The sequence below is a fragment of the Amblyraja radiata genome, chromosome 7, assembly GCF_010909765.2.
Source record: "Amblyraja radiata isolate CabotCenter1 chromosome 7, sAmbRad1.1.pri, whole genome shotgun sequence".
Lineage (NCBI taxonomy): Eukaryota > Metazoa > Chordata > Chondrichthyes > Rajiformes > Rajidae > Amblyraja > Amblyraja radiata.
Genome location: NC_045962.1, coordinates 11,912,765 through 11,926,917, shown reverse-complemented (window position 1 = coordinate 11,926,917; position 14,153 = coordinate 11,912,765). Strand labels below are relative to the sequence as shown.

The 14,153-nt window shown below is 42.9% G+C and overlaps 1 protein-coding gene across 4 annotated transcripts in view; it reads right to left on the bottom strand.

Moving 5' to 3' along the window:
• Positions 1-12,254, bottom strand: part of pgap1 (post-GPI attachment to proteins inositol deacylase 1) — a 122,125-nt gene extending 109,871 nt beyond the window's left edge. Inside the window, exons 1-3 of one of the 4 annotated variants that reach the window (XM_033023725.1) lie at positions 12,002-12,211; positions 6,814-6,967; positions 1,394-1,569 (exon numbers count right to left, since the gene is read on the bottom strand). In XM_033023725.1, coding sequence (XP_032879616.1) covers positions 1,394-1,569; positions 6,814-6,967; positions 12,002-12,148 — 477 coding nt within the window. In that variant the 5' untranslated portion in view covers positions 12,149-12,211. Of the gene's footprint in view, positions 1-1,393; positions 1,570-6,813; positions 6,968-12,001 lie in introns of all 4 variants that reach the window. The other 3 variants (XM_033023724.1, XM_033023727.1, XM_033023726.1) reach the window with 3 other exon arrangements.
• Between the last annotated feature and the right edge of the window lie 1,899 nt (positions 12,255-14,153).

Below are 14,153 nucleotides of genomic sequence, written 5' to 3'. Positions count from 1 at the left end.
ATTCCAAAGCAAGTCCCATTTCCCCAAAATAAACTGCTCACAGAATACAACAAGACAAGCAACATCTGTGGAGGCAAAGAAACGGCCAACATTTCAGGTTGAGACCTTTAGTTCTGATCTGAAGAGAAGAGTTTAAATTCTACCAGGTTGTTATACTTAACACTACATGTTGCCTGAAATAGAAATTGGCATTTGAAGCAAAAACTGTAAAAAAAAAGTTACTAATAAAGTAAGATATATTTGTTAATACATTTAACTATATTTGAACTTTAGATTACTAAGATAATCAAAATACTTCTCAGAAAACAGCACAATTCAGAGGTAAGGCATTTTTAATGAGGAATGCCACCATCATGAGCAGTTGGTAAAAAGTTGTAAAGGCAGCATTAAAGCGGAAACTATGTATTAAAGCGGTAACTATGCATTAATATCCAAGAAAGGCAACATGCCGACTCAAGTCACCTGGTTAACATGGGAATTAAGTCCCACTCAATCTTGCAGTTGTCCACATATCTGGGTAGTAAATTCTGCCTTGCTAACACAATTCAAAGCCTAATTGCAAAGATATTGCTGGGCTGAAATAAACGTTCAATATTCTGAAGGTGACAAATCATTTCCGCTGGTCATTAAGATGCTAGCAAAAGAGTACAAATTTATGATAAAACAAATTCATGTAAAACTCAGGGGTGGGGTGTCACTGGAGTGTGATATTGGTTAATTGCAGTTTCAGAAGACTGGATAATAATGAAATGCCAGACTAATTTTTATTTTCTGAACTTTCTTTTCAAAAGAATGTCTATATTAAATTAGCATCAAAGATTTCTCCATCATTTTCATTGACCCACACACACTTGAGTGGTTAGGGTATGAATTCTCAGCCATACAACAATACTAAAGCAGGATTTATAAATATTTTTAAAAGGTAATTAGCTGTTTGAAAATTTTAAATATTAAATATAATATTAAGTACACAGGAGTATGGAGAACCCAGGTTGTTTAGGTACGGAGCAGTATCTACATGAATTTGATGGTCTTGCAACCTAATGGAAGGAAGGAACAACAGATGCTGGTTTAAACCGAAGATGGACACAAAATGCTGGAGTAACTCAGCGAGACAGGCAGCATCTCTGGAGAGAAGGAATGGGTGACATTTTGGATCTGAACAAGGGTCTCGACCCGAAACGTCACCCATTCCTTCTCTCCAGAGATGCTGAGTCCAACTGAGTTACTCCAGCATCTTGTGTCTATCTTTGGTCTTGCAGCCTATATCTGTGCCTAGCAATTCAATAATCAACATGACTAACAGTAAGAAACAAGATTGAAATAAGTTACAGCGAGAAATACTGATGCACTCATTGAAATATTTTGAAAGCAACTCTTGTTGCTCTCTTACCTTGTAACTTTTAAGAATGACCTTTATACATGCATGCACAAACTCAGTTTGTTTTTCAAGGCTTCCACCGTAGAGTGCCACAAGCTCCTCATTAAAATCAATGCTGTAAAAATCAAAGTGGAACTTATTGTGTATATTCTCAGCTTTCCTCAATGCAACAGAGCCCAGCGAACGAACTGTAAAACAAGACCAAAAGGAAAAATTAGTAAGAATTCAAACGATGTATGTGTATTAACAAAATGAAATGCTTAGCCTGCATTGACTATACTGTGAAATATAATGTTGTGATACGGAACCATAGAATTGTTATGGCATAGAAAAATACCATTTTGTCCATAAAATTTACGCCAGCTCCTTGTCAAATAATCCTGTCAGTCACATTCCTCTGCTCTTGCCTATAGCCCGAGAAATAAGAGCTACAAGTGGAGATTAATTTGACTGTAAACTTCCCCAAGCGTGTAGTGTGTGAATGCAAAATGGGAATAACAGACAACTAGTGTGAACTGGTGATCGATGGTTGGCGTAGACTCAATGAGTTGAAGGGCCTGATTTCATGCTATATCTTTTAATCAATCATTCAAAAACCTCCTAATTGCCTCCTAATCCCATTTACCTGCCTTCTCTCCATAACCCTTGACACCTGTTCTTATCAAAAATGTGTATATCTCTGCCTTAAAAATATCCACTGACGACCTACGACCGGCAATGAGTTCCACAGATTAACTACTCTAACTAAAGAAGTTCCTCCTCACCTTTCTAAAAGAGCGCCCTTTAATTCTGAGGCTATGACCTCTGGTTCTAAACTCTCTCACCAGTGGAAACATCCTTTCCACATCCACTCTATCTATGCCTTTCATTATTCTTTAAGTTTCAATGAAGTCCCCCTCAACCTAAACTCCAGCAAGTACAGGCCCAGTGATGTCAAACGCTCATCATATGCTAACCCACTCATTCCTGGAATCATTCTTGTAAATCTCCTCTGGGCCCTCTCCAGAGCCAGCACATCCTTGGGGCCCAAATCTGCTCAGATATGGGGCCCAAATCTGCTCACAGTACTCTAAATGCGGTCTGACATGCACCTTATAGAGCCTCAGCATTACATCTCTTAACAGGACAATCCATATATGAATAGTGTCAATGAATAGTAAAATGTATGCATCTTCATGGAAATGTAATTTAAAGAAGATGGGACAGTGCAACACAGGAACAAGATCTGCGACCCACAATGGCTGTGCCAAACATGATGCCAAGGTAAACCAATCTCATATGCCTGCACATGATCTATATCTCTCCATTCCCTGCATGTCCCCATGCAACCGTTGTATCTGCGTCCACCGCCACTCCTGGCAGTGTGTTTCAGTCACCCACACACTTGCCCCACACACCTCATTTAAACTTTGCCCCTCTTCCTTAAAGCTATGCCCTTGAGTCTTTGACATTTCCACCCTGGGATAAAGGTTGTCTGTCTACGCTGTCCATTATCTCATGTAGCTATTCAACTATTGTGAAGGCATCAATTGACTGTTTACCATCATCCTTCCTGGCACTGATTTGCAAGAACTATCTCACGTGTAAAAAGGCCTTTCCTCATATTTCCCTTGTATCTCTTCCCCAAAACATTAAATCTGTTAATAATCCTTGAATTATGCCTTAAATGGGAACAAAATCTCTCTGTTTACGATAAGGCCATAGGAAATATTAGTCGGATATAAGTCAGCCATTCGGCACCTTGAGCCTGAAGATGGTGGGACTGACACATGACGAGAGAATGGATCGACTGGGCTTATATTCACTGGAATTTAGAAGGATGAGAGGGGATCTTAGAGAAACATATAAAATTCTTAAGGTATTGGACAGGCTAGATGCAGGAAAAATGTTCCCGATGTTGGGGGAATCCAGAACTGGGGTCGCACTTTAAGAATAAGGGGTAGGCCATTTAGGACTGAGATGAGGAAAAACATTTTCACCCAGAGAGTTGTGAATCTGTGGAATTATCTGCCACTGAAAGCAGTGGAGGCCAATTCACTGGATGTTTTCAAGAGAGAGTTAGATATTGTTCTTAGGGCTAACGGAATCAAGGGATATGGGGAGAAAGCAGGAACAGGGTACTGATTTTTGGTGATCAGCCACGATAATATTGTATGGCAGTGCTGGTTCGAAGGGCTGAACAGCGTACTCCTGCACCTATTTTCTAGGTTTCTATTCAATAATGTTGTGACTCCACAAGTCCACTTTCCCATTGTATCCCCATAATCCTCATTGATTAAAGATGTCAGCTCTGAATGCATGCAAGGATGCAGTCTCAATAACTTTCCTGGACAAGGAGTTTCAAATAATCACACCCTTTGAGATCATCTCAGTCATAGATGGAAGCTCCCTAATTCTGAGATTATACCTTCTGGTCCTAGACTTGCCATTTAGCTAAACAGCCTCCTACCATTTATCTTTTCAATCGTCCGAATAACTTCTGCTGTCCCGATAATATTACCTTAGATTCTTCTAAACTCCAATCAGTATAGAAGGGACCTTTCTAACTTAGTTTACCACTTATCCCCCACCATTTTTGTACATCCTACAGCATATTCATTTTTTAATGAATTAAGAGTCACGAGTGCTTCATTATCTGACAATGGAACAATGAAATTCTTACCTTCTGCAGCAGGCCTCAATAACGCATAGAAAAATATAATAATCAAGAATATAATTAATAACCATAATACTAGGTAGCCATAATAGTGCAAAAAACAAAATCTGTTGTGCAACCAAAGCCACAGTCCATAGAAGATAGTGTTTTGTGGTGTTCAAGAGGCGGATGATTGCTGGGAAGAAGCTGTTCTTAAACTTGGTAGTCACTAAATCTTGAATAGTCACTGTAAATAGTTGCAATCCCAACACTTATCCCTGTGGCACTCTTTGTTGGATTTTTAATTTATCCCAATTCTAGGCTTCACCACTAACCTTGGTTTTTTACATGTTTCCTCATACAGCCTCCGAGAATCCTTTCCCCTCATTGGTTTGTACTTTTGCTCCACACGATAGGAACTATTTTCTTTAATGTTTTCCACTGCAAATGTATTCTCTTACCCGCTAAGCTATTTACAGTCCACACTCAACCTCATTGTTTAACTATTTGTAGGTCCCTTGCAGTCAGAAACAGGTGAATTGATCATGGGGAACAAGGACATGGCAGACCAATTGAATAACTACTTTGGTTCTGTCTTCACTAAGGAAGAGATAAATAATCTGCCGGAAATAGCAGGGGACCGAGGGTCAAATGAGATGGAGGAACTGAGTGAAATCCAGGTTAGCCGGGAAGTGGTGTTAGGTAAATTGAAATGATTAAAGGCCGATAAATCCCCAGGGCCAGATAGGCTGCATCCCAGAGTACTTAAGGAAGTAGCCCCAGAAATAGTGGATGCATTAGTGATAAATTTTCAAAACTCTTTAGATTCTGGAGTAGTTCCTGACGATTGGAGGGTAGCTAATGTAACCCCACTTTTTAAAAAGGGTGGGAGAAAGAAAAAGGGGAATTACAGACCAGTTAGTCTAACATCAGTAGTGGGGAAACTGCTAGAGTCAGTTATTAAAGATGGGATAGCAGCACATTTGGAAAGTGGATAAATCATTAAACAAAGTCAGCATGGATTTATGAAAGGTAAATCATGTCTGACGAATCTTATAGAATTTTTCGAGGATGTAACTAGTAGAGTGGATTCAGATCAGATTCAGATTCAACTTTATTGTCATTGTGCAGTGTACAGTGCAGAGACAACGAAATGCAGTCGGATAAGGGAGAACCAGTGGATGTGTTATATCTGGACTTCCAGAAGGCTTTCGACAAGGTCCCACATAAGAGATTAGTATACAAACTTAAAGCACACGGTATTGGGGGTTCAGTATTGATGTGGATAGAGAACTGGCTGGCAGATAGGAAGCAAAGAGTAGGAGTAAACGGGTCCTTTTCTGAATGGCAGGCAGTGACTAGTGGGTACCGCAAGGCTCAGTGCTGGGACCCCAGCTATTTACAATATATATTAATGATTTGGACGAGGGAATTGAATGCAACATCTCCAAGTTTGCGGATGACACAAAGCTGGGGGGCAGTGTTAGCTGTGAGGAGGATGCTAGGAGGCTGCAAGGTGACTTTGATAGGCTGGGTGAGTGGGAAAATGCATGGCAGATGCAGTATAATGTGGATAAATGTGAGGTTATCCACTTTGGTGGCAAAACAGGAAAGTAGACCATTATCTGAATGGTGGCCGATTAGGAAAAGGGGAGATGCAACGAGACCTGGGTGTCATGGTACACCAGTCATTGAAAGTAGGCATGCAGGTGCAGCAGGCAGTGAAGAAAGTGAATGGTATGTTAGCATTCATGGCAAAAGGATTTGAGTATAGGAGCAGGGAGGTTCTCCTGCAGTTGTACAGGGTCTTGGTGAGACCACACCTGGAGTATTGCGTACAGTTTTGGTCTCCTATCTGAGGAAATACATTCTTGCCATAGAGGGAGTACAGAGAAGGTTCACCAGACTGATTCCTGGGATGGCAGGACTTTCATATGAAGAAAGACTGGATAGACTCGGCTTGTACTCGCTAGAATTTAGAAGATTGAGGGGGGATCTTATAGAAACTTACAAAATTCTTAAGGGGTTGGACAGGCTAGATGCAGTAAGATTGGTGAATCTCTGGAATTCTCTGCCACAGAAGGTAGTTGAGGCCAGTTCATTGGCTATATTTAAGAGGGAGTTAGATGTGGCCCTTGTGGCTAAAGGTATCAGGGGGTATGGAAAGAAGGCAGGTACAGGATACTGAGTTGGATGATCAGCCATGATCATATTGAATGGCGGTGCAGGCTCGAAGGGCCGAATGGCCTACTCCTGCACCTATTTTCTATGTTTCTATGTTTCCATTTCCCTAATACAAGGTATAACACGGTTGCTTTAAATGTAAGCTTCTCACTCCCAAACTGTCTGCTAAGTTGTACCAAACTGTGATCATTAGTTCATCTGGAATCTTTTACACTGATATAATTTACTAAACTTGATCTTAATCAGCCACGACTTTGTATAACTCTTTTAATTACCACCTTAATGTTTGCTACAAACAGAACAAGCTCAGCAACTTCTGATTAACCGTACAGCTGAGATTACATTTTTGCAGAATTGTCTCACAGAGTCATAGTGGAAACAGGCCCTTCGGCCCAACATGTCCCAGCTACATTAATCCCACCTGTCCGTGTTTGGTCCATATCCCTCCAAAACTGCCCTATCCATGTATCCAGGAACATGGATCCAGGAACCATTCTATTAAATCTTTTTTAGACTTTCTCCAGGATGACATCTGTCCCAAATTTCTATGAGCAGAATTATGTGCAAGCACGATAATAAAAGCTAGTTACCCAATTTTGCTTCAAAAATGTACCTTGTTTGTAACTCCCAGCATTTCCAGGTAGAAACAGTACAGGGATTCCTGTGGCTTTTAGTTCCTTACGTGTTTCAGCTGAATTTTTCTCCTTATAACGATAGAGGCCATAACTTGGGTAGTGACTGGAAAGTTTCTTTGGAAGCTTTATTTTCTGTTTACATGCAATAGACGAGACAAAGTTGGGGTTATACTTTCTACTAACATCAATGCTTCATTGATGTACAATAATTTCAGAATTAGGAACACACAATTTTGCATCATCCACCCAAATATATGCATTACATACAAGAGCAAATACCAAAGATTATGGATCAACTAATATAAAAGTTGGGGCACCTGCAAAATACAGATATCAGAAAGTGGAAATGAAATGCTCTTTGTATGAATGGAATATTCGCAAGGTCACAAAAGTTTAAGTCAAAAATGAGAAATGTTAGAAGAATCAAATACACAGGACAAGATGTTAAGAAGTCCCTTGTGCCAATAGGTGGGGAGCATTTCACGACATTCGTTGATTGTTGAGAGTGGTTTCGGCCTTTTAACACTATACACCCTCCACAAGGGCGGCCCGCTGCAGGATGATCAGCCCTCAGCGCGTGTCCCGTGTCAAACCGTCCCAAAGATTCACCCTGAAATACTTGGGGCCCAGCATGGGTCTTTCCGCTTGAGCCAAATCCACCGGCTGCTTCTTTCAGCCGCCTCTGAGAGTGATCTTATGGTCTTCCGCAGAGCCTGACCGTGGATTCCAAGCTCCTTCAGCAGTCTGATGGTAGATGACGCAACAAATCCTCTGCATCCCACTTCAACTGGATAGACTTTGGTGTTCCAGCCACGCTGCGTTGCCTCTGCTGCAAGCTCTGCGTAACGCAGCTTCTTACGCTCATAGGCCTCCTCAACAGAGTTCTCCCATGGAACTGTGAGCTCTATGATGTAAGCAGTCTTCTGTGAAGGGGACCAGAACACCAAGTCTGGCCTGAGGTTGGTGGAAGCAATTGCAGGTGGAAAAACTAGTTGTCGGCCGATGTCCGCCAGCATCCTCCAGTCGCGGGCCCTGCATAGGTTTCCTTCTTCTGATCTGGTGGAAGGATGTTTAGATGTTTTCTGTCCTTCTCGGACAAAGGTTGTTGCCCTTAGGGGGGGGGGGGGGTTGCTTGCTCTCGGAGGCAAGGAGTTGGTCGCACACCGCCTGTTCTCAAGGGCTGATGCCAGGCTTTTTAGTACCTGATTATGCCGCCACGTGTATCTCCCTTGCGTGAGGCTGGTCTTGCAGCCTACCATGATGTGTTTGAGGGTCGCTGGAGTTGGGCAGAGGGCACAGGTTGGATCCTCGCCGTACCACTGATGGAGGTTCTTTGGTGATGGAAGCACGTCATAAGTCGCTCTGATGATGAAGCTGATCTTGCTTGCTTCCATTTCCCATAGTTCTTTCCAGCTGATCTTCCTCCGCTCCACACCTTCCCACTGCATCCATTGCCCCTGTTTGGCAAGAGAGACCGCCTTTGCACTTCTTGCGGCCTCCTCTTGTCGCCGCACCTCCTCGACCACCAATGTCCTCCGCTCTGATGTTGTGGCCTTCCGCCAAGTTGGTTTACTTGTCGTAAGGCCAAAGCCTCCTCTTCCCTGCTGGACTTGCCCCACGATGTCTTTGTGTCTCAGGGCTGATGAAGCTTGCTGTACTGCATCAGATGGTGTCCACTTCCGGCCAGTTACTAGGGGCGGCGCAACAGCACTGATGGTCTTGTCTCTAGAGTCCCTCAGTGTCATCTGAAGTCTCACTTTAGAACACTTGTATTCCTCTGTTAGACTAGTGAGAGGTAGTTCCAGGACCCCTTTGCCATATAGGCCGATGTTAGTTAGACTAACTGATTTTAACAGGTTTTTTTGCACCGAATTTCAAAATCTGGATTACAAAACATGGGGGGTTTGTCCCCCACCTCTCAAAACATGAGAGGGACATGTGTCCCCCACCTCTCAAAACATGGGAGGGACGTGTGTCCCCGTCCCCCCACCCCCCCGGGATTTCCGCCCATGACTATACTATAACCGAGTGTAATATGGCATTTCATGTGTAAAGACCCAACAATCAAATTTAGGCCGAGTAAGAACTGCACTAACAGAGGTGCCTTTTTTTAACTGAAGCATTAAAGCAAAGTCATCCCTGTCCTAAGCTACAAAGCTCCAAGTTCTCAATACAGCAATCCAGGTGGTGGTGGCGGCAGGCAGGGCCTGTGGGACGGGGCCAGCATAGTCAGGGGCCGACGCAACTCACACCAGGTTCCCGTTCACACCAAACAAACAGCTAACAATGGCCTGTTTCCTTTATCATCATTACTATTTTGTATATCTTTCATTCATTTGTTCTATATCTCTACATCACTGTCAATATCTCTCGCTTCCCTTTCCCCTGACTTGTCTGAAGAAGGGTCTTGACCCGAAATGTCACCCATTCCTTCTCTCCAGAGATGCTGCCTATCCTGCTGAGTTACTCCAGCATGTTATGTCTATCTTTAGTTTAATGATGGATATCATTTTCTGGAGCCCCACTGATGGATGGTAGGTTTTGTAACCGCTTTATCTTGGACTCCCCCTGATGGCCTTCTACCCGCTTTAGACAAACCACAGGGCCTGTTTCCATGCTGTATCTCTAAACTACACTAAACTAACTTTCAAATAACAAAAAGCCTGACCCATATTCTTGGAAATGTTGGTACAACTTTCAGAACAATCATGTAGTTAAAAAGAAACCTTGTGCGTACAACTGTCTATAATTACATTTGAGGTAGCTCAGAACAAAGTGATACAATAATAATAATAATGGATTGGATTTATATAGCGCCTTTCTAATACTCAAGGCGCTTTACATCGCATTATTCATTCACTCCTCAGTCACACTCGGTGGTGGTAAGCTACTTCTGTAGCCACAGCTGCCCTGGGGCAGACTAACGGAAGCATGGCTGCCAATCTGCGCCTACGGCCCCTCCGACCACCACCAATCACTCACACACATTCACACACATTCACACACAGGCAAAGGTGGGTGAAGTGTCTTGCCCAAGGACACAACGACAGTATGCACTCCAAGCGGGATTCGAACCGGCTACCTTCCGGTCGCCAGCCGAACACTTGCAAAAGTACTACCATCTCATTCTTGGACATAAAATGCTGGTAATACCATTCACAAGAATACAATTGTATAAAGTCATTACATTTTTTTTTGAACATGTGCAATCCTTACAGTTAAAGGAGGTAATATTTATTAAATGACAATGTAGAATAAGCTTCTTCAAATATACAACATCAAGGAAATTATTATCATTTTTTTCTGCATTTGCTAGGAGAATGAAATGTAATGAAGATGGACTTTAAACACAGCGATACAACAAATTCTCGATTTCACAACTAACCAAGCGATTTCATCTGCCCCACAATTGCTTGCTAACTATTTCTTGAAGGAAACTAGTTTTAGTAAATTAAACAACATTCATTCCTACTAATTCCATAATTTTTTTTAAAAATCAAAAAAATCGCTGAGACGAATTGAGTTATAGAAATGTAAATAAATGAAATGGATGAAACACAATTATACACACAAAAGTTACTTTCTGTGCAGTCATGTATTGATTCTAGATGAAGCAATTTCAGGTTTATAATTCTCAACTCTTGTTTACAATTGCCTCCTGAATGTCGTCAAGTTTATTCGTCACATACACATACGAGATGTGCAGTGAAATGAAAGTGGCAATGCTCGCGGACTGTGCAAAATCCCCTCTGTAACCTCTTTCAGACCTTATGTGGCTCAGTATCGAATTGTGTCAGATTAAAGCACCTTGGGAAGTTTTGCTACATTAAAAGATGGGACGTAATTAGCCTACAGCACAGGTTATTTGTGCCCATGGTGACTATAGGCTGCAGATCTGATATGCTAACCCTCCTCCCTACTTTGTTTCTCTTCTCCTCCAAGTAATTACTCTATTTCCTCAAAGATTGAATGACCTAGTTAAAAAAACATCTAGACTTGTTGCCTGCCTCAAATTTGGCCTCATCATCAATTTGCCACTCAATGGGAATGATCAGTTTCCACATCTCAAGCTACTTAAATATTTTGACAACATTTCCATTATTCTTCCCAGCCACAATGCACGTATATAGCATTTCAAATGTTCCTTCATATATCTCCAGCTTTGTATATGCACTATAACTTTAAATGTCTTCAGCATATTTTACTTCACGAATCACTTTGTAAAGCATAATTTTCCAAATCGGATCTAATAATGCCTCATGCGGATTCATAATATTCACTTTTATAATCTGATATGTACAAATCAGTTTCCAACATTTTTGTGTGAAAGTTGACTTGTTTGAAGGTTGACTATAATTTAAAACAAAATTCACTGGCTCAGGTTCTATAAAAAAATACAATTCGAATACATTTTGCAAAAGGGACAATTAAATCTACATAAATATTTGTTAGACTAGAGGAGGATAAAATCAGTTTTAATTACATTTTTGAAAGGATGTTAAGATCTTGTTGATGACAAAAGATGTTCACCAAACTTAAACTGGAGGTGAGATACATTTGTTATGGACAAAAACAGAGAAGTCTGGCTTCATCTTTGTAACAGGATTAAGTCACGTTAGATTGTTCAAAGATCAGGGATTTTGGTTACGATATCGAAAGGATATAAATTTGGCAAACAAGTGCACAGCTGGGAGGATCCGATTTAGAGTGCGGCACCAGGGCAGCCCTACACGAATAAAAGAAGGAACAAGGAACCACCTAAGCTCTCATAAAATGCATTTAAATTGGTGTGAGGAGACAACAAAGAAGCATATGCGCTCTCCTGACATTATAATTTTCAATTCGTAGCTAGAATGATAAAGTGACAGGGGATCAACCTCAAATAATGCAAAATGTAATCAAAACGTGCACATGGTGTTATTGAGTTGAAATGTTATGTTCAGTCCCAATACCATTGAGACTGAAAATGTGATGGAAACCGGGGCCTTGAAAGATTATTTAAAAATTGTGCTTTGATCAAAACATTTAGAGCTGAGCTAAACTGCAGAGACAAGACCCCAGTGGCCTGTTGCACAGACAGTCAGAGCTGACAACTGCTTCCTTGCTGCTTTATCCTGCAGTCTTCTTGTCTCCAAACACGTTAAACCGGCTGCCGGGGCAACTTACAAGATATTCTGGGTACTCGAACATGTAGGTCATGCTGCACTTGTTTTCTTCGTACACGAACAACACATCCCATACTCCGAGTCCCACAAAAGCCAAGAGGATTCCCTGCAAGATGCCAGACAACCGGCTGCAGCCGCCGCCAGCCATCACCAAGCACAGAGTGGGCGCCGCCACGCCGCGCCAACCCCGCCCACCCGCCTGCCCCGCCCACTGGGGGAGGGAGCGGCACCGCTTCCGATTGGTCAGCAATGCTGCCAGCAAGGGAACGCGATCGCCGGTTGGTCCGATCAAGGATAGGGGCGGGACATGGTTATTACGTCATGGTTACGTCACAAGACTGCGTGGTGACGTGTTCGAAGCAATGTGGTAATTGAGGTCGTCGTTCCTGTTTGCCATCTTGATAAGGTCACCAGCTGATTAAAATAAAGGGCCTGTCCCAGTTAGGACCTCCCCCTACGACAATGTCTACAACACCGACCACCAAGTCGACGGCAAGCTACAGCAAGCTACCGACAGCCAGCGACCCATTAGGACGACAACCTACGTCCACCCGCGACAAGCTACGACAAGGTAAGACAATTCAGTCGCCGCTATCTGTAGTCAGTATGGAATTCACCAAAGTCAGCACCGGCGACAGCCTGCATTATCCTGGCGACAGCCTACGTCATCCTGGCGACAGCCCCTACGTCAGGCTACGGTCGTTGGCGCCAAGCCCAAGGGCGCCGACAGTCCCCAAAAGGTTTTGAACATTTCAAAATTCAGCAGCGACTAGAAAAAAGGTACGACTCTTTGGGCGACTGAGGAGACCATACAGGCGACACCCGACCATGTGGCGACAGCCTAGTCTCCTGTAGTCACTTTAAAAATCGCCTAAGTGGGACAGGGGTGTAAGGAACCAATGTGTCTTCTTTCTTGTTGCAAATTTAAGCCCAGAGATTCATTGTAACAAGAATAATGGGCCTGTCCCTCTTAGGCGATTTTTCAGTCGATTGTCAAGTCGTAGCCGGTTGCTGAAAACCCGGCGACTGGAACGGCGACTGTCAGAGTGGAACACACACACACCCATACACACATCGCTTCCTTCACCAGCCAGTTATGCAGGCGGGGGACAGAGCAAGCAGGGGGGGAACTATACTGTTTACGTTTTTTTTCCCAATGAGCCAATGAAATTCACCGGTCAGCACCGGCTACAACCTACGAGAATCTACGACAACCTACGACCCCCCCGGCGACCCACTAGGACCTCCTGGCAACCCACCTACGTCACGTGAATTCTAGTTACTCTCCATGTTGAAAAATTTGCGGCAATCAGAATGAAGCCGCGACTGGTTCCGAGAATGAGGGAACTACTGACGACCATGAAGGCGACTCCCAGGGAACCACTCGCGAACATGTGGCGACCATGTGGCGACCGCATAGTCTCCTGTAGTCGCCTAAAAAGTCGCCTAAGTGGGACAGGCCCATTAGCATTCATTATGGAGATACAAGAGGCTAAAGATTCTGGAATCTGAAGCAAACTTCTTGGAAGAACATTGTAGGAAGGAACTGCAGATGCCGGTTTACACCGAAGATAGACACAAAATGCTGGATTAACTCAGCGGGACAGGCAGCATCTCTGGAGAGAAGGAATGGGTGATGTTTCAGGTTGAGACCCTTCTTCAGACGCATTCCGACCTGAGACATCACCCATTCCTTCTCTCCAGAGATGCTGCCTGTCCCGCCGAGTTACTCCAGCATTTTGTGTCTATGTCAAGTCAAGAGTGTTTTATTGTAATACGTCTCAGATCGCAAAATTAATTTGTTACTTGCAGCAGCACAACAGAATATGTAGACATAGCACACTGTAAACAATATAATAAATGCAAAAAAGTTCAGTGTGTGTGTGTATATATTATACATGCTATATATACATACTATATATATACTGTATTACATTGTTGGAAGAACACAGTGGGTCAGGCAGCATCTGTGGTGGGAAATGGAAGCAGGGGACTGAGAGTGGAGGGAACGACGGCCTGGTGAGTGATTGGTAAACAGCAGAGGGTGAAGGATGATGGCAGATGGAGTTGGGAGATAAGAGGCAGGTAGCTGATGGATGGAAGCAATTGAAAAAAGGCAGATGGTGGAGGGAGGAGGTGGAGTATTGCATCAA